Source organism: Leuresthes tenuis, unplaced genomic scaffold, assembly GCF_036924035.1.
Source record: "Leuresthes tenuis unplaced genomic scaffold, fLeuTen1.0.hap1 SCAF_16, whole genome shotgun sequence".
NCBI classification, from domain to species: Eukaryota; Metazoa; Chordata; class Actinopteri; order Atheriniformes; family Atherinopsidae; genus Leuresthes; species Leuresthes tenuis.
This window is the reverse complement of record NW_027325370.1, coordinates 20,447,543-20,475,392: the sequence shown is the minus strand read 5'-3', so window position 1 is coordinate 20,475,392 and position 27,850 is coordinate 20,447,543. Positions and strand designations below refer to the sequence as shown.

The following is a 27,850-nucleotide window of genomic DNA, read 5'->3' as shown; positions in this document are numbered from 1 at the left end:
CAATTTCTTTCCAACTTTGTTTCCAGCTTCTGAAATGGAAAAAAAAAAACTAAACAGTATGCTGTTTCTATAGAAACTATTGCTCTAAAGTGTGCCGCTGGGTCTTAGAGATTTGTGATTTCAATTTCCATAAACATTTGATCAATAGTTACTGTCCTAATAAAACCGATCCTCAAACCGCTTAAAAAAAAAAGTAGCAGTGAAAGTGAAAATCCATGAGAGCGAGTCGAAGGGCTGCAGTTTAAATGTGCTACAACTGATGTTCTTGCTGCTTTACAGATCCTCCAGTGGTGTACATTCGGGTCTGCCAACCTACACTAGATTGTGCGATGCTTGTTGACACGGAGGCTGCTGCGGTGGGCATACAAATGAGCCAGGTGACTGAGACTCTAGCACAGCAGCCCAGAAGAGTGTCGCAGACAAATGGGACATACAGTCTGATCAGTGGTCAAAGACCTTTACATTTCCCGAGGGAGGCCAGCAGCCTGGCACCCTCCCTCATCTCACTGTGTCTGTGAGCAGTGTGCGAGAATGCGTGGAGCGCGCTCGCTCTTGAATCAGCAATTACATGTAAAGAGCAGGACACGGTGCTACGTCTACATTTGCTTCTGAATTAGCATCTTTTTATTATTCGAATGAGCAACAACACTGAAAAAGTTTTAAAAAAAGAACATGAAATGCATATATGACCACTCTAATGAAATAACTGATCTGTTAAATTAATTCATAGGGATGCAGGAAAAAAAAAAAATTAATAAATTGTCGAGTGGGTGAGCCAGTTTTGTCTCACAATGTGTCTGCGTGTCAAATTAATGGGAAACAATGCAGTTCTATTCAGCCGAGCGTGCGGGAAGGGATTTCATAGAAATGTAAACTTTTCCAGGGATCTTTTAAAAATAAGTAACACGCACTGAGCATAAAAAGTAAAAAAAAACAAAAACTTTAATTTGAAAAGCAAGCGCAAACTCACACAAACAACAGTATTTGTATTTGTATCATGTGCTGAAAGCTGCTCGGACGCGACTGTATGGCAGGACCATTAATCTTGGATACAAGATGGCCAACATAAATACAATTCTGTGTCAATACTTAAGAAAATATGTCCATTTAAAACAAAGTCACACTAGGATGTGCCAACAATTCAACAATGCTACAGTCATCTCTGGATATGTGGGCTGTGCGATCTAACAGACTGACAAAGAAACATGACATTTGAAATGAGAAATGAGCCCAGGTCACATTTGAATACTTTCACAAACAAGGAACACGTCCTGTTGATTAAAAGCTGAATGATGGTTCACATTTTGCAACCGCTTCACATTAATGAATTAAGACAGGAGCTGCGTCTGCTGTGGCTCAAAATGTTAGAGGTTAAATAACCGATAAGTTCTATTCCCTCCTGCAATGAAAAGACGAGCCTTTTCTGAGTCAGCTGGGATTCTCCACATTTGAAGGGTTCGTTGCCTGCGAGGACGGATTCAGTGGACGACAGTTTTTAAAAAAAAAATATGCATAAGCTACAACATAAAATGCCATCTTCAGCTCAGAAAAAAAACAAAGATCAAGTAAATGTTTGATTCCTGTCCATGAAGACCGTGGTTTCTCCTGAGTTACTGACTTTCACATGTTGAATACGACAAGTGGAACACACACAAATGTCAAAAAGCGACTTTTCCTTTCAAAAAGTGACCGATTTGGTTTTTAAATAGTCTTCAAAAACGTCAGTCATTAAACGGAGTGGTCTCGTGTAAAATCTACTTTCGTAGCAAACCACAAAAATACACACTTCTTATCAATATATACACACACACACACATTTCCACACAAAAGCATACAAAGAAAGAGATAGCCCTGTAAGTGCACAATCCTTCTGACAAACTTTCTCTTTTTTTCTTTTTTAAATTTAGGTTTGTGTACCAACAAAATGAAAACAAACTGCATATTTCCATCATATTCCCCACAGCCTTTACTCTGAGGGACAGAGGCACATTCTATATAAATTAAAGGCCAGTGGTGTTGTCGTTTTGAAGAACACAAGCAGAGGACTTCATCAAGATTTGTAGTCTGGAGAGTAGAGACGTGACCTGGGGCTGCTGTTTGGGGTGGCCCCGGGTATCATGCTGTTAAAGGGACTCGATACGGGCGAGTTCAGACCTAAAAATGGAGCCAAATATGAAATAAAATAAGTAAACGAAGCAAACAGCGGAATGAGGCAGTCACTATGTCGATGCACATGAACAGCTACGATGAGGAAGTTGGATTAATATCGAATAACGTGGAAAACACGTGTTGATAAATGTTGAATGGAGGAAAGACAGAACTGTGTCATACTGAAATATGGGGCCAAACCACTGAAATGTTTTTCATCATTTCTTTAGTTCAGCTCAGACATCACAGCTATGACACAGTGGCACCACTTCGCCTCCAACACTGTAATGTTCTAACAGCATAATCGGCACCAAATCAACTATGACATCTAGCAAGCCGACTTTTATTATTTTAAAAAGAATAGAATTTGCAGAAAAACTCTGGCTTATTTCAATTGAATGAGATAAAGAACAACTGAGCTCATTTTGTGAGCTGCGCTGCTGATGTTAGCATGCCACATCCCACAGATGAGAAGCGATGCTGAGCTTTGTGGACTGACTGGTCCAGTTGAAGAGCTGTATGTTGGTAGTTTAGGTGTTGTTTAAACATGTAATCATAGAACCAGAGTTACTGGATTTACATCCAGTGGATTGATTTTGTGAAGGGCCACACTGATGGAGAGCTGATGACTGCAAACAACACCTACCTCTACAGTGATTACACTGCAGCTGAGACAAAAGGGTTAAATCACTGCAGATGTTAACATCACTCTCCCTCTTTTACCGCTGTTCATAGCTGGGAAGTGAACATATTTTGTGTCTTTGCCTCTAAGCTCTTAGGTTGGGTTCAAATTAGCTCCGTTTGGTCAGTCAATGGAGTTCATTTGAGCCACTCCAAAAGACATCAATCAGAACACTGAGCTGACATGAGAACGTTGCTCATCTTCTCATGACCTCAAACCTCATCTTACATACTTAGCAACTGTTCATGTTTGGCTGGGTGATAAACTGCATTTCTATTCCATTCTAAGAGCCAGAACATAGCCTTGGATTCTTTAAAGCAGCTCTTAAATTTTTCTATTGAAATCTTTGCTCCCTCCTTCGTAACCCATTCACGTCTCACATTTATGGCTAATACAAACTTCTGTCCTGCCGTTCAAGTCTGTAGTAAAATATGCAAGTAAAGAATCAATAAATTAACTGCTGTTTCACAGTATCATCATGTGAACATATGTGTCTGTCTTTACAAACAACTGCATCGCAGTGATGCTGTCCTACCGGTGACGGGTGGCGGCGTCCTCTGGATGAAAGCAGGGTGATGGGGTTGTTCTCTTGGAGAGAACAAAGAGTGGAGGACTGCAGGCAGGAAATTCACAAAAAGAACAATTAGAGCTGTTTGGGGACTTGGTATAAAGACAAAACAGCCAGTAATGAACACATTGTCCAGTTGCAGTTGGGAGTATTACATGTTTAAGGAATTTATGTTAAAAGGATGTCAAGGTTATAGAAAGTATAGAAAGTTCTATTGACTACTTAAACAAGCAGCCCCCATCAAAATTATGGGAGAAAAGTTTAAAACCCAAAGCTGCATATCGTCTGTCCAACATTCATGTACTTCTGTTCCGTATGGCTACCAATATAACTGGCACACTGGCATGTTTTGATGATTCATTGCTCACAGAAGCAAGTGGATGAAAGCAGGGCTATGCAGACGCATGCTGTGCTCAGAGTCAGTCACACGCATCGAAACTTACCAGACATTTCATCATTCAGCAATACAAGGATCCTAAACTTCCCACTAACAAAACCTAAAGGCTTTACAGGAGGCAGAGGTCGAATATTCCTGACTGGTTGAATCAATAATCTGATATAAATCCAATGCGGCACCCAACCCACTCGATGAAGATCCAATTAAAGGCAGAGACATCCCACGGCAAGAAGACCGCCGTTAAGGCCGGGGAGAGAATCATCGTGGAACGACTTCAGGCAGTAACTGATTGCAAATGATATTCAATAAATTTATTTTTTTTCTCTCCGAGCATTAAAGCCTAGAAAACTAATCTCTGCTCGTTAATATTACATCTGGGAAAGTTTGTAGTAACTGTCACATGTGAGAGTAGTGCTGACTGCTTGTTTTGCTGTTGATATGTCTTCTAGCGTATGATATAATGAACGCCAGATGTAATGTTAAAAAAGGTTATTTGCAGCTTTAAAAATCAATGCTTTTATTTGAAATGAGAATCTTTCTAATTCTGTTTGAATCCCAAAAGTTTGGCCATTAACCCTAGCAGAGATCTATCCTATTCGATTTCCAATCTAAAGCACACTAGGATTCAGGACCTGACGCTGTAGTTCAGCGTCCATTATCCGTGGGCTCCTTTGCTGACAGGAAAAACTGGAAACAGTCCGAACACTTTCATTTCTTTTGACGTTCCTCCAGCTACATCATTAAACCACTGCAATTCCAACAGAAGTGAGGTGACCCACCGATGATGACGATGGCTGTACCGGCCAGCAGAGCGAACAAGGTGCAGAACATCATCTGGTAGCAGTTTATGAAGCTGTGCAGGGAGTGGCCCCCCTCCATGCCACCAACTGGAGGAACAGCTGCAGAGAAGAAGCAGTTTGGAAATCTCAGTGTTTTTATCTCTTACAGATGACAGAACGGATTCTGCAAGTATGGCTGATTTTTGAGCAACAGTACAAGAAGTTACTTAACAAACAAACCCAGAAAAATAGATACATTATCAAGTTATGAAAACACCCAGGACTGCTTGCTGTGTACAATGGTTTTTGATTAGTCAGTTAAAATACGTTGCAAATGTGGGAAGAATTCAAATATCCAGTCTGTAATCACTGTTCTTATCCCAGCTGGACCTAAATCTGAACCTCAGACCAAAGTTATGTTCTCATAGGCTGTCATAGGCTGTCAATTCTTAATCCAAACAGATCAATAGCTTAATGTTTTCAAACAAAAAGGTACAGTACTTCACATTGCATGCCCCTCTGAACTGGGAAACAATTATGATAATAGGCCCTTAACATTGTACAAAGTGCCTTATAGTAACACATGCCAGACAAGCAGAGTTATTGAGTGGACAAATTAATCAGACAACTAATTCATTAGAATGTATTTTGTATAGCAGCTTGAAATTAGTTAGCACTTGAAAAGACGTCTGCCTGCCACTTTCCTGTCAGCCGACACTTAAAATGAAAACACATAAAACATAAAAGCTAAAGCCACATGACCTGATGACCTGCCATGTGCAATGGATGCCTGACCTTGTGAGGCGACGCTGGGATCAGCGACATGAATCAAAGTGACTGGGATGACGAGACTCTGGCCCGATGAAGTGCTGCTTATTGTGATAGAAGCTGTTGTTGCTATGCGGGTGTCCACAGCACTGACGGCGTACTTTGAGAAACCTGGGAAGCCATGGTGGACCTCTTTCTCTTGTACAGCGATGCTCGGAGAAGTCGACACCACCTAAAGACATCAGAAAGGGTTACACACATCATCACTAATGTACATTGGTATTTTTAGTTGTTGCATATTCCTCTGTTGTGCCTGACCTCCATGCTGGATAGGGCAGTGCTGGGGCCATAGACTGTGAATTCAGAGGACGGGTGCATGTTTGAGAGCAGCAGCTCGGTCTGGTCCGAGTACAAGCCCGGCTCTATGGGCAACCTGGCGCTGACTTGCTCCCCGCCAAAGGCACTGGTTACCAGACCTGCCTTCACCAGTAGGTTGGTCATGGAAATGCTGAGTACACGGGTCTGCTGGTCAGTCACGGGTTGCAAGGTCATGGAACATGTATAAAGGCCTGCGGCAAGAATGGACAGAGTTAAAAATGATGGCTCAAGATACGCTATTGATGTGACAAGAAAATGATTATTTCACAATCACATGGTGCCATTAGAGACCCAGTAAGGTTCAAACGAGTGGTCGAAGCCTTGTATATACACAGTGGGTATCATCAGAAATAAGGTAACAACTCAAAAGACAATTAGACCAGAGCTTTCAAGCAACAGGGACTCTGTTCAATACATCACTGGGACACCTTTTATGGTATCTGCTAAATTCATTCCATGGGTAATGCAGGTATTGATTAGGCCTCTGTAAACAGTGTTTTTCTGCTCCTTGTGCAGAGCATTCACATAAAAACTGTACCTAAGTAACATTTAAATGTTCTCTTATTTTGGAGAACAGGGTGCCAGGAAGAAAAAAAATGTGAAAGACAAAGTATGGAGCGTTAAGGGAGAAAAACAGACTGAATGTTCCATTCAAAGCAACACGAGATAAGTGTGTAAGCCAGGAAACGATGTGCTTCTGACTTGAAGGACACCAACCTTTGCTATGAACAACCCCCGGGCTCTGGAGCATCAACAGGCTGAGATAAGTATCCAGCTTTAGTTTCCACACATGGTTTTACTTTACAACACCACAAAATGTATAAGCAACAAGTGTTAACATCAATGAGAAATAAAAAAGAAAGGGAAAAAAAACAACACACTGTGACTGATGTAGCAAATAGACCCGAGACGACGCTATCAGAGGAAGTGATAAACACGAGAAGTGTACAAGTAAGACACGGAACAAGAGCAAATATCAGATTAGATTTTCCTGCTGAACAGAGCAGAGAGAAAACAAACAGGATGTCCGATGGATGCACACGTAGCCTCATTGCTACTATCAAGTACTCAAAATTCCAGACTATAGAGCCGCACCCTCTAATCTCAAATAGAAAATCCATTCTGTACTTGTATGGGCCGCACCGGATTATAAACCGCGGATGTCCACAATGTAATCTGAGATATTTACAAAGAAAGATGTTACACGCGATGATTGTTAAACTTTTAATTAAATGCCTAAGGTTACATACTGCAAACGCAGTGCCTGTAACGATGGTTTTAACTTACATACCTATCGGTAACGCACAAATGCGTAAATGCTTTTTTTCCCCCGAACAGTGCCTGTAACAACAACAAAAAAAAAAGAAAAAAAAAAAAAAAAAAAGACAGTAGCCTACCAGGAAAAGTCATTGATCGCCTTCTTCATCTTCCTCCTGCGCACTAAAACCATCAAAGTCATTTTCTTCAGTGTCCGAATTGAACAGCCTCAGAACTTTGTCATTCACTTCAGTCTCTTTGTAGTCTCTTTCCTTCTTCAACAGCCAGACTGACCGCCTTTAATTTAAAAGCTGCATCTTGGTTTGTTTTCCATGTTTAGGGTGAGTACAAATGACCGACAATTATTTAGCTGTGTAAGTGTGTTTGATTTATCGTACAATTTCATTGGACCACTGTGAACTACTCGTTAATTTTATTGGTCTAATGTTAAGAGGCAAAATGTTTTTGGCGGCATGAAAAAAAAGGAAGAAAAAAAACATCACCGTATTATAAGCCGCGGTGCTCAAAGCCCGGGAAAAAAGTGGCAGCTTATAGTCTGGAATTTACCGTATATAAATGACTGGTAACTGCTCGGTTCTGTCGGTACAGTTGCCAACGTGTGGGTTAATAATGATAAAAAGAATACAATTAGCTATACCAAACGCTATTTTATCTAATTTGTTTGCTTTTTTGCGAGTGTGTTTTTTTTTTTAAATGACTTATTCTTGTTGTTAGCTCCTGGAACGTTATCCTGCCTTGGTGCTTGATATTGCTGGTGGCTTCTTAGTGGCCTGAACCTGACAGCAATCTCACATGTATGGATGCGAACGTGCAGGGCTCAGACAGAGATTTGTTTCTATGACAGCGTTGTTACAACCCAAAACTGAGCAAAACAGAAAAAAAAAAAAAGTTTCTCAAGTGTTACGTTAAAGATTTTGGAAAACGGGATGACTAAGAGGTTAAAAAAAAATAAATAAATACTGTGAATGCCAAATAATGGGTAACTAAGAGGAAAATGCTATACTATTTTATAAAATCTCTTAAACTACTCCTTCTAAAGTTGACTCAAACTATACAGGATAAACTTCGAATCCAAAAGGAGTGGCAGCAGCAACAACATTTAAATCAGGGACTTGGAGCCTCCTATGAGTTTCATCTTAGTAGGCAGAATCAAGTTATTTTCATCAAACTTACACGAACATTGCATTCAAATCAAATCTGGTGTATTTGAAAAGGGCAAAATAATTCAATATGTAAAAGAAACAAAAAAAAAAAACCACATGATGTGTATACAATCATAAAACATCTGTTTCTCAGTCTTACCAATGCTGGTGTCAAAGCTGATGTGGGTTCTGAAGACGTCACTGGCAGAGAAGTCAACCGTGTCACTGGTAAAGACGAGATGGCAGCTTACAGATGTTTCTGGCTGCAGCTGTGAAATGGCTTCAATCTGAGTGGAGGAGCAGGTTCCTGCAGCGTAGAGCACAACGAAATATGGTAACACTTCTGATCCATAATAAAAAAACAAAACAATATGAATGACTCGTCTTAATTGAATGAGAATGGTCATTTAAAATTAACTGCTTGACATTTTGACATCATTTGCTTTCTTTTCATATCTCTGACTGGCTCTGTCCTCCTTCAAAAGCTCACTAATTACCACGGTGTTTTGTTTGTCTAATATGTGCAAAAAAATTAATGTCAAAACAGTTTCTTGATCATGAGCAGTTGCTTGGCAACCAGCAGAAACACCAGGTTTCTCACAACCTGTAATGAATATTCCCGCGCACAACAGAAACAGTCAACGTTCCAAGTCGTGTTGTGACTTTTGTACAACAACACAAGACAAACTGTTGCGCTTTACAGGAGTCATGAAGATTCTGACAGAGTCAGGCTGACCATTTCTCCATTTACGAGCTCCATTTTAAGCTAAGATAACAAAGCTGTTGGATGCAGCTGCTTGTTCAACTAAAAACATTTCACTTCAATGCCAGTCTGGGGATACATTGCTTCCTGTCTAATGGGGCTTCAGATGTTTCCAATAGTTATCTGCTTAACAATGAACTGGTTCAATGTACAAATTAAACACAAATTTAATAAATAAAATAAATAAATACATCAAAATCAATTTATTCTGCACACATTTTGCATCCTCATATGCAGATAAATATATTAAGAGAGAAGAGTTCAGTACCAATTAAGTTGGTTCCTCTTTCTCTGGTGGTAAGTAGAACCTTAGTCTCCTTGCCGGTCCTGATAGGCACAGACTGGGCCATAGCTGCCGTCCTGTTAGGTGCCTCCACCACTACCTACAAACACACGCGCACACACACACACATACACACACACACACACAAAGAAAGCAGAGGAATTCGATTACGTTTCAGCCGTGTACCCGAATAATAAAATCATCGTTTACATCCACACCTAATTGTTTACATCAATCATGGTAGACTGTTAGTTTAATAAAATCACACCGCTACTCGTGCCAATGTCTCCTCGCTCATGGATAAAAACATCGACTTCATTTGGTGTAAATGCTCGTGTGCACCTGTTTATGGTAACATATCCAAAACAACATCTCATAAATTCTAACGTTGCAAACATAAAATATTCATTTAAAACAGCTGATTACATTCAAGCTCTGTGCACGAAGGAGCATGACTGGAAAGAGAATGGCAACAATCAGAGAGACAGCTAATCCTTTCCACGCATGATCGTGTAGGAATGTCTCAAAAGCAGTAATGTCATGCTCACACATCAGGGGGAGATAATGTGTTTCTGAGAGGAGATGAGCGGTGTAGTGTGCACTTATTCATTACAAATTAACTCTTGTAATGATATATTACTGAATTATGCATCCAGAATCATTTATAAACAAAGAGGATCATTGGAGGATAGAGAGTCAAGAGGTGTGACAAAGATTTGAAATAAAGAAACCAGCGAGCAGCTCAACAGTAAGAACACCCAGTCTGTTTCTGGTGGCTCATTCAACAGATATATGATTACAGCGTGAGTCAGATGTACCGGGGTGCCTTTCCTCCTTCATTATACAGCCGGTCAATGACGCAGTCCAACACAAGACTTACCTCTCTGTACGTTTTCAAAACACCAGGTATCTCATAGTACACGGTGACTGTCCCTGAGTCTCTGGCGACAGCAGCACCACTCCTGGGGTCCACCTGAAGAACACCATTCGCTGAGGAGCTCCATGTTCCATGTCCACCTGACATATAACATACAACACCTGACATGTGAAGATAATGATCTGCCTGAAAGATTAAGTACGCTCAACTAAAAAGATTTATTACAACTTGGGGGGGGGGGGGGTAAACAGCCAAAGGTCAGATAGACAAGGATCTTTTATTCAAAGGAAATTTAATACTGAGCAGTGGGGATAAAATGTTTCACAGCTGGAAAAAAAAAGGAGGAACAAACATAAATTAAGGTGATAATACATAAGTAGTCTGCCAAACCTGGAGCATTATATAACCCCCCCCCCACAAAAAAAAGCTTACTGCTTAAATATGCACCACCCACCATCAGGGCTTGTTAACTGGACATGAAAGCAGACCACATCTCCCACCACCAGGTTTTGGGCCTCATCTATTTGGATGGCATGATCGACAGGAAGTGGAACATAGTCCGCCACGCCCATATTTTCAGTATTCCACACTGCAAGAAGTGTGAGACCGACATTGACAGTTCTCACTGTCAGAGTGTGGTTACTGGGCCCGACGCCCACCTGCACGAGGTCATCTCTGCAGAAAAGAGAAGAGGCACACAACACATTGTGACATAATTTGTCAGTGCTAGGTCAGAATAAAAATGTTCAATTTACATTCATGCAGTGTTCAGTAAAGTGATATGAATTCAGATGTCCCACTACCACCTTTTTTAAAAGGCTGGTTGAAGGCACAACATTGAAAACGCAGCATATATTTTTCAATCTGTAGTTTCAACATATAATATATAAACTATAAATCCTTTTCAATCTAATATAGTTAGACCGATTGATTTGCAATTCTACATAAACACAAAATGAAAAACACCTGCCTTTATGTCCTTAACCAACACAGAGATTAACAACTACTTGAAAATCATAGTTATCAAGTAAAATAAATACATTAAGGTTTTGTCCTAATCATTTTTCTACCTTTATGAGAAAATATCCTATCACACCACCACTTAATTCTTTCCAATTAATCAATTCTCATACATTAATTAAATGCTTTTGTTTCATATGGGCTTGGTAAACCTGAGCAGATTCTGTTCGCAAACACAGTATTATTGTATTCATTTTTTCCCTCCAAACACATGTCTTAGGGTTGCTTCTTGCTAAACTATTTATTCTGAACAAATAAGGCAAACGGTTGAAACTGGATAGCAGTACAATCCAGCTGGTCCCTCGGAGACCTGGTGGGATTTGATCACATGCCAGTAATCGTAATTCCCACAATATGAACCCTTTACTCCTGATTTTGGTACTCCTCACCTAAAATTGCATCGGCACCTGGAGAAAAAGGTAATAGAGCCAATTTATTGTGCAGACATGTGTGGGAGTCCCTCGACAAAAGTGCAGTGGCTCCAACACTCCAATTAATTTAGCACACTCACCCAGGTGAAAACAACTCCACCTGAAATGAGGTTGCAGAGACAGCCAAGGAAATTAATACTGTGAACCCCTTATAGGCCCTGCCTCTACACCTTACATGACCTTACCTACTCTGGTAAATGGGACCAGCACAGGGTTTGATTTATGTGAGATTGAAAGGCCAGTCAAGCTAAGAAACATTAATTTCTAGTCATAGGCTGGTTGTTCAGGGCATTGCTATCCAAGGCACATGGTTTGTCAATCCTCTGACCACTGTCAGGAGGCATTCATCACCACTGGTAAAGAGCACCAGCCGTGAAAGTGGCATAAAGCAAAATAAAGCAACCACACTGTCAACAAGACGTGCAGCAGGTGATTAAAACTGCAATAAACATCATCGGTACCCATATACAAAGCATTAGCTAAATCATTGGGATGATATGCCCGCAGAGTCCAAAGAGTAGATAAAGATTACACCAATTCCAGCTGCAGCCTGTTCACAGTGGTGCTGTCTGATGTATCCTCTGCCATACCACCAGGCAACGGAGTAGCTTCTTTACTCAGGCGAGCAGGAGGCTACTGATTTTCATCTTTCCCACTCTACTATGAAGCTGGATTGTGGCACGTTGTGTAAAGTGTTGCAAAGTGACTCACCTGTTTATAGAAAATGTAAGCTGGGAGTTGGAGCAGTGTAGGGCCTCTCCAGTGCTGGCGTGAAAGTGGACCGTGAAGGTGAGGAATGATCCCAGGGGGAAGGCATTCGGACCATCTCTAGTGAGTGTGTAGAGGACTGGACTGGTAGAAAAGCGAACATAGGACACAGGCAACACCTGAGGAATGAAGGGAAGAGTTGGTGTAGCAATCAGTGAGCTATGCTTTCAAAAGCTTCTTGACAAAGACAAAGTAGCCCACAGATTATTGTGAAAAAGAAAGGATTCTCTGGTTAAAGAGTCTGGCATGGGGTCCACTCACGGTATCATGCTTTAAAAGAATCTCAAACATCTTTAATGCAATGGCTCTTAAGCTGACCTTCACAGTGAGCATGAGCGTCTGATTGACACCAAAGGATTCTTGTGAGGTAATCAGCAGAGAAGAGATGCCAGTGAGAGAGCTGGAGGAGAGGAAGCCCTTCTCATCAACTTGAGCGACAACAACCTGTTCAGGGCAATCGAGCATCCGGTAGGAGAGTGCGCCGACACCATCCCTATCAGACAAAGAAAAATACGAGCACATAAAATCACTGAGCATGTATTTCAATTTGTGCAAAAGAAGTTCCTGACTGTGCATTTAGACTAGACTCGCCACTCTACAGGCACTTACAACTCACCTGTTAGTCTGAAGTTTGAGGGCTGAATTTGGAGCCATCAATAACTCCTCCGCTTCTACTTGAGGATTAAGCATGTGCAGCTTGTCATAGACCTTGATCAAAGCAGAACGTTGAAACTCAAATTTGAGTACTAGAATGCGTTTTTCATGTTGCTGAACTCGTAACATGTCATGGTTTAATACAGTCTGACGCTTCAGCTCCACCTAATCTGCAGTGTTATCACAAAATTAACAACTTAAGACAATTCATAGCTCAGCAATCTGCTGCACTAAATGCCAGCACCCCCCCCCCCCCATTATGGAGGAGCAGCAGGGGACACAATGATAAACAAAGTAATCTATATAAAGGGGCCCTATAAAACATCTGCATATAAATTACTAATAAATACTGGTGCTAAGGACCCAAAGTGAAGGCTTTATTTTCTTTTTCTCTCCCCGGATGTACTTCCAAAAGGACAGTTGAAGTCACAGCACTGTACCTGGATCTGGATCTCATCCCTGAGCTCTTGTACATTCCCCTCTAGCTGCTGTGCCTTTGGGTCAGTAACTCTGAGAACCACTTTTAGCCCCGTCCGTCCTCTCGTTCTGCCAGTCACCTTCATACCAAAGTTGTGCTCCGACTGCAGGTCAAGATTAGCCTACACAGGACAGGGATTATAATGACAATAACAAAAATACTGGCAGAAAATTAAAGAAAAAGGCAACAGTGACAAAGCAACGGTAAAGCTACTGTTTAATAACAAAAAGCAAGACAAGGCAGAGACTAGTTTTAAACTATGCTGCAATGGAGAGGCAATATATATAGAGTTAATCTGATAAAAAGAAGTTGAGAACCAAGCCAAAAGTAGAAAAGGTTCAGTGTCAGAAATACTATATAGCACACAGTTGCCAAAATTAACTTTGTGGTTTATGTCTGAGTAGCAAAAGAAGCAGAGAAAATGAATATGGAAAAATATCTTTTACAGGCCATCATGCATCATTTGACTATAATCAAATACTTCAAGGTCTTAGTATGCAAGCTCCTCTTTAGCAGCACGTGAAAGAAACAATCGTGACTTCTTTATATCAGATTTAAAGCAACTTTACGCTCAAGTCGTTCAAACAAACGTTCTCATTAATCACACGATGACACTTAATTAATAATCTTCATTGTGGGGCAGGACTGCCAGAGATGAACAAGAAATTAAAAAGTCTGGAATATTGAGACTCTTCTAAAGGTCGATACATTTGTGCAATACACAGTTAGAATTTTCACCATGTGCTTCAAATGGATGATAGCAAAATTTGAAAAGTCTACCAACAAAGTCCCCAGGTTTACTCTCAACTGTGAATGAAAAATGAAAAGATACCTCAATATGTCGGGGCTGGATATCCAGAATGTCTCTCTTTGTGGTAGACCAGTGAAAGGTGAGACCAGGCAGAACGCTGCCAAAGGAGAAGGGCGTTTGGCTGTTGGTGAGCCCCATCACATATACCGGCATCTACAAAATAAAAGTTCAATCAAGCCAATCAGTGAGGAAAATGTCCCCCAGAGACAGTAAAGACTGTACATAACATTGCTATCTTATATTCGATTAAAAAGGTCCAGGAGTTTGATTTCAGATATACAAAATATCCATACCTGTGCTCCAGTCTTCATTCTTGTAATAGGCGCTCTGATTCGAATGGCTGTCAGAACCACGACTTCAACGTCTACTTGGTCCTGAGACCACAAGAAAATGAGGTTTTCATGTGCACCAGCTTAGAGAGGAATAACTTGGTCGATATGATGTGCGTTTTACCTGCGATATGACAACAAGTTTCCCAGTCTCGGCATCAACAGCTTGGACGAGCCCTGTCACGGTAACGTTACCGACGGCAACACCCCTCACATGGCCCACTGTGTTAACAGAAGCTATCTCCTCGTCAGTAATAGAAAAAAGAATATTGGACTGTGGTTGAGGGCCCCCCTCAGATGTGATCTGCAAATGGCAAGAGAGTGAAAGAGCAGGAGTTTGACAGGATCAGACACACAGGAAAAGAAAGAAGAAAGAAAAGAAAAAATTATTATTTCCAGGACGGATATTGATCAGAATGACAGTAAAGTTAACTGTTGTCATCAGAGCATTTTTGAAGGCACTCATCCTCTGTGTTTTAAAGCTGCTCTATTACTAAAACTGGAGCTAGAAAACCAATACTGTGTGATGCATGTGTGTCAACTAAGTATAATTTTCAGCAATCAGGAGGTTACCAGAATAGATGGTTTGTCATTTTTAGAGTGTGAGATGAGGCAAATGACAGGAAAGCTGGACATTTCAACAAAGAGTATTCAGAGTCAGGCCATGTTCCAGAAAAATTCTTCAACTGAGGAGACGATTAACTGAAGCAAGCTGTTTCCAGACACAGCCTCGGCCCTCGTATTACACATACCTGCATCATTGCACCGATTAGCAGAGTCATTTTCCTTGGGATGAGTTTGAATGGTGGAAAGACCTTAAAAGAGGAAAAAAAAAAGACATTTTTTCTTTCCAACATATGCAATAGGGAACATTTGAATCTCCATTTTTGAAAACTACTAAATTCTACCTCAATTTGCTGGGGAGCAGAGGCAATTTTCCTTCCATTTTTATCCACAACAACAGCTGACAGCGTGGTCTGACCAATGGAGAGTCCTTTCACGAGGAAAACCGCCGTGTCGTTTTCTACAGAGTCGGCAAATGGCCTGCAGAAAACAAGGAATTTAAGCTATACTTATTGTTACATGATCACCCTAAACAACCCATTTTACATTACTTACCTGAGAGAGACTATTGCAGAAGCTGCCTTGAGTTTAAGATTCATGAATTTGAAATAGCTGGCTGCGAAGGGCTTTTTGTGATCATCCAAGACTCTGACATAAGCTCTCACAGATTTGCCAATCTCCACCTGTAACCAAGAAGAATTACATCCATAAACAGAAATAACTCTGGTTCAAGACAGGCATGGCTTTTACTGAAAATGGAAGGAAAGTGTGAGAGAATCAAAACTGCATCTAGTGCCTTCATGTCATATGAGCTTTTAAGTAATGTGTGACACTAATAAGAGAGATTATCTGGTCTAGAAGGGCCTTGATCCTAAAATGTGTAGGATTATAGAAACTGACCTTGTCAACCACTCTCACATAAACCTCCAGGATGTCAGAAACATGAACTGTGGCTTTGGCCGGGGCTGGAAAAGCTAAACAAAGGTCATGAACCACCACCTTCACCGTGCCAGGTTGGACTGCAGAAACCTGGACGGAGAACAAATCAAACAGATTTTCTTTAAAAAAATAAAACAAAACGCAATGTTCTCTGCATTCAGTGGTGCACTTACCTACACACCGAGAACATTTGAATGAAATTTACAAGTTCAATGGCATTTTGCTGTGTATTGCACGGGAGTAATTCTTCACAAACACCATGTGACAATCCTTTCTTACCTGTGCTGTGCCTTGGGCCTCCTGGAATACCACGTTCGCAATCCCTTTTAAACTGGTATTGACAAAAAAGTGCCCCGAACCCTCTCGCAGGGCCAGATTTACCTATAAAGCAAAATGTCAATGAGTTATTTGATTTTAAAGCCCCTTCCACACGAGACGCATCGCATTAATGGCTCCATCAGTCTGTTAAGGCAATGACATGCAGTCATTTACACATTGGTCCCTTTTTTGCCAATTCTTCTCCGACATGCCTGTTAATATGACGGAAACAGCGATGGTGCGCGTCATATTTGCCATTTGTGCAAATTTTATCATAGGAGGTACAAGATTTTAGTTTTTATTGAGTTGCAGCTTTCTCATAACATGTCATATTGCCACTGCTTTCAATATTAACAAGTCAAATGCTCAGTAGTTGCACAAAATACATTTTTATCAGACTGAAGGATCAAACATAAGGTGATGTGCTCGTGAGGGTGATGTTTTAAAAAAAAAAACATGCTAGTCCACACTTAGATTTTTCAGACCGACAGCTGTTTTGCAAATTGTTTAAAGAGATTCCTGGCCAGACTCCGTTTTTAACATCCTCTTACACAGCACACGAGCCATTATTCAACCCTAGAACTCGCAAACACTTCTCCTAAATCAGCACTGAGAGAGGATGGCCCGCTGGTCAAAGAGGATAAGCCCCCACTGTGTTCATTCCAATGATTAATAACACCCGAATTCATGCAAGAGTTACCAGAGAGATGAAAATAATTCTGATTTGAGGCTGGTAATAAAGCCTTAAAAAGTCAAGAGAATCTGTTTGTAGAGACATAAGACCGTAATACGAGTCAACAGAAGTGAGAATTCTGTCTCTTACCCGCACATCTGGGTGGTTGTATATGGTCACTGTGTTAGGAGAAACCTTCACATCTTCCACCAACAGAAGCTCCAGTATGGCAGAGACACGTGTCAAAGGTTCATACTGTGAAGGGCAGAATTAGGTAAGCTGAACTTAAAAGAAACAAAACTCACAACGCTGACAGCATGCAGTTCTCATGTAGTTACAAGTCTACTGCTAAACCCTCTCAGTAAAAACAGAAGCATTTGCTCATCAGCTTTGTTTAAAAGGACATTTCAGTCAGAGCTGGATCTTTGTCCAGAGAACATAACTGACCTGACAGCGAGAGGAACATTCAAAGATGATTAAGATTTCTAAATTAAAAACATACACACTGATATTTTGAATAATGTTTCATTCAGCTGTCCCTGCTTTCAAGGAGGAAACAAGAAGCAGTTTGACATGACTTTCCTGCTTTAACTTACTGGACTGGGAACTTCAGCCGCTGCTAGATGTGGAACCTGGTATCCAAGAGCGGTCGCTGTAATGGCAGCAATCCCCGTCTGTTGATGGACGACAACTGTCTGACGTCCTGTCACAGATAACAGCAACATCAAATTAAAAGAAACAAGCAGAAGTATTTCAATTCTGCATTTAAATATAGACTTTCATTTTAAACCGACCGCCCCCTTATAAAATGCGTGCATCTTTTACCGTGAAGTTTCATCTGTTTGTTGTTGCCATCATCACGCAGCTGGAGCTCCATGGGTATGGTAGGTTCAATACTGGCCAGCGGTACTTTTGTGGATTCCCACGAGATGCTCAGTGAGCTGAAGTTGTCAAACTTCCTTCCTTGTTGATCAAAAGCAGCCAAGTCCAAAATAGGGTTACGATAGTTTGAAACGGGTACCTAGTGAAAAGGATAGAAAATAACCAAACTCAATCCCAGAAAGCATTAGGAGTCGATACCACACTTAAACTGGCATCATTTTTAAAATAAGAGCTTTTTCCACTCAGACCATATACGCACCACTTGTTTGTTCTGCTGCAGCAGCGGGCAGGTCAGATCCAGCTGTGGACTCTTATAAACCGGGACCAGCGTGAGGCGTGATGGAGGAGCACAGACAAACTTGACCACTGCCAGTTCCACAGCAGGATAAGGATTGGTAACACTGGCCTTGTTTCCCACAGACACCTCCAGAACCTGAAGACAATTGAAAAGACAAATAATTATCACAGGATAAACAGCTCAAGTTTTTAGGAATCAAAACTTTGTTCAAAAAGACAAATCAAAGTGATGACACCTAAGTGTACAATGACTTTAGTGGCTCCTACCTGCTCTCCCAAGACCTTGCAGGTTGTTCTGACCCAGTGGTGATTATAGTTGTGAGATGAGGGACTAATCAGAGAAAGGCTCAGGCTGGCCTCATCCTCAGCTCTTAAATTGCAGAAGAACTTTGACGGCTCTAAAACCCAAGGCCGTGGTCCGCCCTCAAATAACATGTCTTTAGAGGATCCCAGCGTGACCACAGCCACAGACACAGGGTCAACTGCCTGTAAATAACAAGAATTTCTGTCAAGGTTCAGATATTTACAGAGAAATGCCCTCCAAAACCTGAACAGATTGTCCGGGGATAAAAATGTCAGCCAGTGAGCAAAATAGCAAAAATTACAAGATTTTAGTTAACTTAGCTTAAAATAAAGAAATAAAGCACATTTTACGTGATTATTTCTTGTTCAATTCTCAACTAATCTCCTGTTAAAAAGGAGCTTAGCTGCAAAAATGTTCAGCTGAAATGCTCAGCGTGACACTTCACAGCAACTAAATTGGGTCAACCTCTAGCTGCCAGGGCAAAACAAATGAAGCGTCTGGAATATTCTGAAGAACACATCTCAACTCTATGATACAAAATGCGTAGCCTAAGAAGTGGTTCATCAAACAACATGTGACTGTGCTAAAAACTTGGATACAACGTGCAGGGAGCCCACAGCCAATGTATCGGTTGCTCGGGACTAACGAGACGTATTATGGCCATATTGTCAGAATACTTTTGATGTGGTTTCAGTCTGCCGCAATAGTTGAAGACGGTTTCATTCTTTTACCTTACCAGAGTCTATGTTTTAAAGACAAATCAGTGTAGCAAGTATATAATGAATAATTAAAAAGCGCACAGGAAACGCAGGAGGAAAATAAAAATCTAACACTCGCTGATCGCTGCATTTCTGCCTTGACTGAAAAAGACAGTTTTCAGAATTGCAACTACGCAACGGTGAAATAAAAGCCAAACACAGCCAATGTAAGATCACTTCACGATGCAGATGTCATTATTTACACAAGATATTTGTGAGAAACAACATGCAAAACCGGTGTAACAACTACAAGTATCCAGCACTGGATACGCACTGAGGAGGCCAAACATCGAGCTAAAATTCTTAAAAAGAATAAGAGAGAAGGACTCACTTTGAGAGAAGGGTAGGCAGCAATGGTGATCTTGGCACTAAGGTGAACATTGCCATGAGTGTAGCTGACAGTAAGCACAGTGTACCCAGGGGACAAGGCCTTGGCTCTCACTCCACTGCAGTGGCCCTGGCCTGGAGCCAGCCTCCCTGGATAAGGAAGGAACAGGGTTGCATGAAATCAAACACCAACAGATGATTCAATCTGAACGCAAATAAAGAGAAACTTAAAAACAAAACAGGCAATTTGCTCAGAGGCGCGCTCATTTATCTTCCCATCTTAAGCCAAACCGAGGTACAGAAAGGTCTCATTATTCTTCCCGGCACATTCTTACTTCTTAATAATAGAAACATTTTAAATGAAATGTGATACATCTTGCTAACAGAGAAACTTTCAAAAAGATAAATGTTTCAACGACAATCTGAAATCCATAAAGAATTAATGTAGCTCAGAGAAAGAACTGCACCCATATTGGTTTTTTTTTTTTTTGTTTTTTTTTTTTTTAAACACATTCGACCCACGGCATTTTCTGCTGAATTCATTTAGGTAGCTAAATTACTTCCACATGCTGAGCCATTTAGTCCTTATCGTTACCTTTATTCTGCCTCATGTAGCGTGAAACTAAAGCTGAAAGTGTGACTTGGTAGAAAAAAAAGACCTGTTCATGGAAAATTGTACAGAAAATTACTAACAATTAAATTTTTAGCTACACTTAACAACTTATAATAAAAACAAAGCACACCGGACTGTGGTACACCAGTAATGACATCAATTTTTCACTATCAAAAGAGAGAAATTGTTTTATTGCACCCTAATATGACACTCAATTTCATTTCCACAGCAGCATTATTAAACAAACAGCACCCACGACACGAGTCTGACTCCAGTTCAAGCGCCACTGACCAACAGGGTCACGATCTCTCACTCTAAAAAGTCAAGCTGGACAAACAAATCGAATCCGATTGTCAATTTTGCATTCAATGATTATGAAAACGAGCCTTAAGATAAAGTGAGTGTTGCACTGTGTTTCATTTTTGCATTTCAGTCCTTGTTCTGTCTTACGCTATAAATCCAGTGTCCCCCTTCTTTTACAGCCATTCGCTTTAATATCTACAGTCCGAGCTGCTTTCTTGCCAGGCTGTGGCAAGTTTAGGTTATTATGAGCCAGAGAGATAGAACACGGGGGTACAATTTGAGAGACGCTTGTTTTCACTCTCTACTTATAGTGCTCTCCGTCAAAACTCTGCCCCACAGACTCAAAGTCCCTGTTTGTGTGCAAACATGCTCTCAAATTGAAAGAGTACCGTCTCAATGAAAGACAGCGATATGCTCCGTAACATAAGGCTAAAAGCCATTCAGCTCAATCCAAGGAACCAGTTAAGAAAAACTCAAACAAGATTTCAAATCAATCAAATGTGGATTTCAAAAGTCAATAGTCAAGTTTCCATCACTACTTTCTTTAAAAATGCACAGGCAGGAGATCGAGGAAAACAACTAAATGACAAAGAAGTTTCCATCCTGGCTTCTTATACCTTCTACTACAAAACAATCATGACCGCTATAGCCAGAAATGTTAGCATCTGCATAACGGGGCAATACAAACATTATCAGATCTTATTCACACATACAGACGGTGCTTCTTAGACTAGGCATGTTTCTACCACAACTCACCATCCAGCAGTTCAAAGACACCATGGCTCTCCTCCTCAACCAGCAGGTCAAAGTGGGAGCAGTCACTCAACATGACTCGCTCGTTCTCCAGCTCATCCAGCAAGCCAAAAATTCTGAGGGGCAGATCCAAAACGAAGCCCAGTCTGGCCTCTACTGGGCAAGGGGCAAAGTCCATGGCAACAGGCTCAACAACATACACCTACAAAATAAAAAAAGGATTCAAAAATTTATCGAGGAGCATTAGAATCAAGTCTGGTGATGCTAAAAAAAAAAATGAAGAGGCTAAAGGACAATCTGAGAATTTCACTTTGCCATAGAAAGAGAATATGTACATATTGTATGTAATCCTCTCCAATCACTTCAAAATGTTTCTAAATTCAGAAAAAAGTTGAGAGCTAGCAACACTTATGGGATAAACAGTGTTTGATGATAATGTGTTTTATCAATATGCGTTTTATATGCGATATTTTTTATTGTAAAATCTCCAAATTACAATAAAACTATATCATGACACAGTTATCTGGATAATCATGTGAATAACTTCTGCATTTTATATCAAATATAGTATCTCAACAGGAGAAGAGCCGAGCCAGAGGCACGTGGTTGTAATAGTTTGTTTTTCCGTCTGTCAGCAGGCGTATTCTGTATTGTTTTTTTTTATTTTTTATTCTGACATAAGACTAATAGCATTCTCTCTAAAGGAATAATATAATAACTGTCTAATATAAGAACTTGACAGATCTCCAAATAACTTGCCTTCATTTGGCCAAAGTGTAGTGGGTTACGTAGATCATGGGCATAAACTGCACTGACGCCAATGTCACTGACTGTGGTCATCACTCCTTTCACAGTCACCGTGGCGACGGCTGTATTGGACGAAGTCCAGCTGAAATTTCCGCTCCCTCCCGTCGCCTACAGTTAGCACCAAAGAAAAGAAATCGTCACTTGCAAAGCAAACTTGATGCTTATAAATGACATGTATATATAATTTCAAAATTTCTGTCCTCTGAGGATTCAAAGCCAGTCAGACACCCATGTTGAAAAGGAATAATTACCTTTATTGTGTACTGATAAGCTCCAATATTGGGCTGCCATGGAAATGTGAGAATACTGGGACTAAGAACTATGGGGTTATAAATTTCCACATCCTGCTCATTGTTGACTGGGTTGGCGAGTGCATGGACCGTTCCACTCTGAAACAGAACAGAGGACACAGGAAATGATAAAGGTCTCTTTACTGAGGTGGAAGAAGTCTGAAGAGGGTTAAAGCAACGTTGTGCGCTCATAGTGAAATCCAGACTAATAAGGGTCAAAAGCTGCAAATGAACTCACTTCATCCTCCACGGCTGTTAGGGTAGCATCTATTAGAGTTAGGCCCTCTTTGAGTGCTCTGACATGATGATACGATCCATTCAGAGAAGACTCCAAGATTTCAAAGTAGTCCAATGGGAAAACAGTTCTGATGCGGATATTCTGCCAAATCAAAATAAGCCACACGGGATTGCAGGAAGTGGGACAAAAGTACTCCTGGCTGGAACACAATTAAATTCTGTACAACGTAAATCGAGCGTTTTAACTCGAGCGTACTTACTTCAGAGAGGTAAATTTTGTTGCCGGATTTATCAAACACTTCGATGAGAATATCGTACACTCTGCCCGTTTCAAGAACCCAGCTGTCTCCTGGATGAATTTTAAAACCTAAACAAATCACGGAGAAAATTCCAGTCAAATCTAAAGCTCAATCTCTAAATACTGCAAAAATACTGATCATTACGCGTTTCAGGGGGAAGACTCAGACCTAGATAGCCTGGTTCAACAACGTAGAGCGTGCTGTTGGGTAGACGAGACACTCCTTGCATCCGGAGGCCTTCAAAGATGCCGCTAAGGAAAACTAAGTCAGGCACACTTGACTGATAATAGCAGCTCTAAACTTACATTACTTCATTTTTGTCAAAGACAAAAACTTACTCTTATACCTTCATCACTGCAGCAGCTAATTTACACAAACCAGAAGTCAAGACTGTCTTTGCAAACACCATATGATGAATTTCAAATAGTGGACTGATGGTGCAATTTGATAGAAGGATACTCTTGTGATCCAACACCACATTGATGTGTCCCAGTTGAGCTGCCGTAGCCGTGGAGGTGCTTTGATCAAGACTGGCCACAGCAACGTTTGCGTTTCCATTAGGGCCAACCACACTGTTCTGAAGGTGTAGTTCATACTGATCACAGGGCATAGAGAGCTCTGCAAAGACAAACAAAAAACAACAAACACAAATTATCAAATGAGCCAGCAAAGAAAAAGGGAACAGCTGCACTCTCACTTCATTTTTTTCAGCTGAACTAATGCTTGAGCAATAAAAACTCAGCGACAGGAACTGTACAGCATCAGATCAAATGGACAACTCTGCAGCAATTTAAACAGTAAGACCTGTGATCGTGCCCTGCTTCAGTTTCAGGACTCTGTACCGGATGGAGGTTCCTGCCAGTAAGTAGACATCATGTGCCGGGCTTAGCAGGATGTTCTCTAAGATGAGCAGCCTCACCTCTGCGGCACCGACATCCTGTGGTATGGATACCATGGTTACAGAAACAACAAAGTTTCAGTTTCCCGCCTTACCAAACCAACAGAACTACATAATAAAATCAAACTGTACATGACTGTCAGTTATTCTTTTAACGTTCAACACATGATTACTTGAAATAACCAATTTCTTCTTTACACATAAAAAGCTTAGAGCAATAAAGTGAAATATCAGCTACAAATGACAGGACAGAAGTATAACTGTCACTGCTGTTGTGACATCATATGAGGTCTTAGTGTAATGTCATTTTTTGGGCTATTTTTATGTTTGCATCTCAGAAGATGAGATGTTAAACCAAGGGCCAGAAAAGCCCTGTTCCTACCAATGGCTATAACACTAAAGTGCAATATTTAAACTTTGTGCTGGCTCAACGGCAAAGAAATCTCTCTTCTGTACAATGGAAGCGCTTACCTTATACAGTGACTCTTGTATTTTGGCTTTCAACTTAGCATGTCCTGTTTTCAGTCCCGACACCAGAATAATATCGCCCTGTTTCCCAACACGTTCCATTTCAGATATGTATCCAGGAGGAGTGTAAGTGGACTCAGAGAATTTAAGTACCCTTGATGAGAGAACAAGACAGGGAAAAAAAAAAAATAGTAATGTTCTCTTATGTTTGACTTGATTTATTTGAAGAGCAATCAAGGGGTAAAATAAAAGAAAACTGCATTGGTTATACAACAAAAATCTTGATGTAAACTGTTTATAGTGACCTTAGCGGGCTGTTAAGTAGATCTTCTGCAGAGTTTAAGTGGAGTCTTAACACAGGGGAGCTTACCGTAAAGAATTGTAAGAGTCAGAGAATCCATTCACATCGACATCTTTCACTAAAGTCCAGTCAAACACAAGACCTGCAAGGGTACTGAACGTGTTTCCTGCAAAAACAAACAAAAAACTGTTAAAACCCAGACTAAACATGGGAATGTGAGGAACAGAGAATACTCACGGAGAACTTTCAAACTGTTTTGTAGGACTCAGGTCATTATGTGCGATTGTATAATTAATGCTGATCATTACTGTCTGACAGCTTTTGGCAGCCGAATTAGTTAAAACAAAACCAAAAGGAATTTCATTACGGAGTGCACTGGAACCTTTTTGCAATGTACTCCGCTTGAGGAATGCAAAACGTACTCTTACGCCAAGGCAAACAAAACAAAACACCAGACCCTGGAGCCATCATCAGAAAGAATCAGGTTGTAGATACAGCTCATTAAACTAAGTGAGCCTGGCCTAAATGGAACTAGTGGCACAGAACAAACAGCCATCTTAAAGTGGCAGACCTAAGAGGAAAGGAAGTGCTGCCTGGAGCCGGCTCAGTCATTACTCTGAGAAGTTTTCAGAGCAACAAATTAACAATGCAATGTGGACTCCTTGCTATTGGCAAACTGAGTGATGACATCATTTTTGTAAATTATTCTTGATCTTGAGGGCGTACTTACTAATTAATACTTTTAAATACCAGCAGTCTCCAATTAGAATCTCACCTTCAGAATCCAGTGCATGAATCTTGAGTCCCAGTGGTGAGTCCTCCAGATGTAGCTCTCTGGTGGTGGACACTATCTGGATCTCACTGATGATGTCAACAATAGCGTCACAACGCAGTACCTGTCCTGTAACTGCAAAAGAAACGGGGACAAAGCACTGTAACCAAAGCACACTTTATCACGAACGTATGGAAATGACCAGGGAAGAGCAACAGCTCCGAGCAGAACGTCTTTCAGACGTCAGTCATGTCAAATCTTGTGGGTTTTTAATCGTCCGATAAGAAGACTGTGGTGCAGGTGACAGATTATATTGGTGAGGGATGGGATGAATCAAGCCAAGTTCAAAGTCAGTGACTGCCGTCTGAACAGATTGCTTTGGTTTTGATTAGATTTTTTCTGTCGTGTGAAAAACTAAACCAACCTGATCTTCCTGATAACATGAAGAAAAAAAAAGAAAAAAAACCTCTGACAGGCAACAGATTACATACAACATTTCACAACAGCAAAGGAGGAACAATATAAAAAAAAATGAGTTGTGCAAGACAAGTCACTGGATATTGTGCTTTAGTTTATATATATATATATATATGTATGTTAGACAGTTTGCTTTAAAAGAATTTCATGAATCTAACACTATAGAAACAATGAGTAATTAAACATTCGCCTTCACAACCTAAAGGAAGCTAATTGTGCAATTTCCAGAAGTTATCTTCCATTCTTGAAACAATAACTCGGGTAATAATTCACAGTCAGCTATAGAGGAATACCAAAACCGGAAAATTGGGACAATTTTAAAAAGAGCAAAACAGTCTGCAGGGTATTTTAACATTTTTTCCCTTTCCAGACATCAATGTCACAAACTAAGCCACAGCAGTCCACCCTTTCCAGTATTTCTAGTACTCGCGTTGCTATAATATCAATTAACACAGCATCGTTGTACTTACCGACATCCTCAGCTAGAATGATGCTAGTCAGCCTGGAGGGTTGGGTGGAGAGAGCCTGGAGAACAGCTCTGCGGGAGCAGCCTCTACCAACATCTTCATCAACCGCTTGGATGCTTGCGACCTCTGGTCTGGTGGAAGACCTGGTGGGTAAAAACCACAAAAAATACAGGTAATATAAGTAAGTGGGGTTGCTATATTTTACATATCAACAATGTAATTTCACTTCATGCAGCTCCTTCCTCCTGCTCTGGTGGAATGACAAACTCACACTTAAAGTTGTGTGACAACTTCACAATTGAGAATAAAAAGAGAGTTCATGAAATGCCAGCAAAGTATTTTAAAACCTCCAAACAATGGCTTGTAGTCACAGAAGAACGGTATATTTTGCATTAGGTGCAGGGGATACGCCCCCCATCCCTCACTATGTATAACACAGTTGTTCCTTCAGTTAAAAACAACAGAGGAAACCGGAGGACTTTGTTTAAAAAAATATGAAGTTACAGCTATTACACTTCATCAGGGACAGGTCTTTTTTTTTCTCTCTTCGATGACTCTTTAATGGGCTTCTACAACCAGTCTTTTCCGGCTAATGTAAGTCCTGAGCATCCCAGTGTAGCTAACCATGTGGCCTCGTTTCCCCTTTGAAAGCTTGCGCTCCTAAGTTAGTGACAGGTTACTCACCATCTGTAGCAGCCTTCAGTAGTTTCCAACGTGAAATTGATTCTTGTACTTCTTGCAAGCGGCAGTAACACTTTGGGGATATTAAGTTTCGATGAACCGTTAACGTGGGTAACGGTTAACAATAATAACACTAACAGTAAAGACTTCATTTCCGATTCACGAAACTGCGGAGATTTATTAGCAGCAAAACCAACGGTCGAATGAATGGACACCAAGTTTCTATACTAGCTAAACTTTCCTCGTTTCATTAAGTCGACTTGTTGTGCAGCAGCGTTGGAGGTATGGTAGACTGGCAGACGTTTCTGTAAGCTAGCATAGCTTACATTTAAGCTAAGACACAACTCAAACACACGTCTTCCTGCCCAGTTTCAATTTGACACATTAGTTAACGTTGAGCCGCCACATGATGATAACTGTTCCAAAGTCCTCTGGCGCTCTTATTTGGCTCCTCCGCTTTCTTTATACTGTAGGAGGATTCAAAGGACAAAATGGCTATTAGTTAGAAAATCACTAGAGCGGGGTAGCACAAGCAGACAGCAAACAATAGCATAAAATACGCGTGTTTTGTACAATACCCGCCATTAGCAATAATTGGACTTCCATTAAGCATGCCGGGACTGAGGTAACGTCACAGCCAGGGGGGAGGGGTTTGGCGGTTTCTTCTTAAAGGTACAATACTTTAATTTCAAGTATGAACGTCTTCTGAATTAATGTCTCGTCTACTAGCTTAATGTGAACATCAATAGGGTCCAAAAATGAACTGCCAAGTGTACCTTTCAGGCAGCTGAAATGCAGTAAAAAAAAGAGAAGAGGAGGAACTATCACGGAAGGACAAGCACGATATGTACCACCTGCAGATATGGCT

General features: G+C 40.7%; 1 protein-coding gene across 1 annotated transcript; it reads right to left on the bottom strand.

Annotated features, from left to right (window-relative positions):
- Positions 1-927: 927 nt before the first annotated feature.
- Positions 928-27,613, bottom strand: nup210 (nucleoporin 210). Its single transcript, XM_072366349.1, has 41 exons — positions 27,561-27,613; positions 26,986-27,449; positions 26,305-26,444; positions 25,361-25,492; positions 24,655-24,751; positions 24,288-24,438; positions 23,723-23,855; positions 23,378-23,536; positions 23,087-23,155; positions 22,880-22,986; positions 22,621-22,761; positions 22,344-22,481; positions 22,045-22,200; positions 21,289-21,487; positions 19,621-19,766; positions 18,495-18,713; positions 18,190-18,363; positions 17,874-18,069; positions 17,645-17,751; positions 17,199-17,303; positions 16,337-16,438; positions 16,019-16,147; positions 15,674-15,801; positions 15,463-15,598; positions 15,307-15,369; positions 14,679-14,858; positions 14,519-14,599; positions 14,247-14,378; positions 13,377-13,535; positions 12,899-12,990; positions 12,601-12,775; positions 12,226-12,401; positions 10,518-10,738; positions 10,067-10,203; positions 9,172-9,286; positions 8,301-8,447; positions 5,661-5,911; positions 5,370-5,574; positions 4,575-4,694; positions 3,366-3,443; positions 928-2,154 (listed from the first exon to the last, which is right to left on the bottom strand). The coding sequence occupies exons 2-41, from the start codon at positions 27,132-27,134 to the stop codon at positions 2,051-2,053; spliced, it is 5,649 nt and encodes a 1,882-aa protein (XP_072222450.1). The 5' UTR covers positions 27,135-27,449; positions 27,561-27,613; the 3' UTR covers positions 928-2,050.
- Positions 27,614-27,850: the final 237 nt, after the last annotated feature.

Excerpts from the sequence above, each read along its gene's own strand:
- nup210 (XM_072366349.1), bottom strand. The coding sequence starts at position 27,134 with ATGAAGTCTTTACTGTTAGTGTTATTATTGTTAACCGTTACCCACGTT. Across the intron at positions 22,482-22,620 it reads TAACAGCCGTGGAGGATGAA|AGTGGAACGGTCCATGCACT; the intron begins GTGAGTTCATTT and ends GTTCTGTTTCAG. Across the intron at positions 15,599-15,673 it reads TCTGCAATAGTCTCTCTCAG|GCCATTTGCCGACTCTGTAG; the intron begins GTAAGTAATGTA and ends TGTTTTCTGCAG.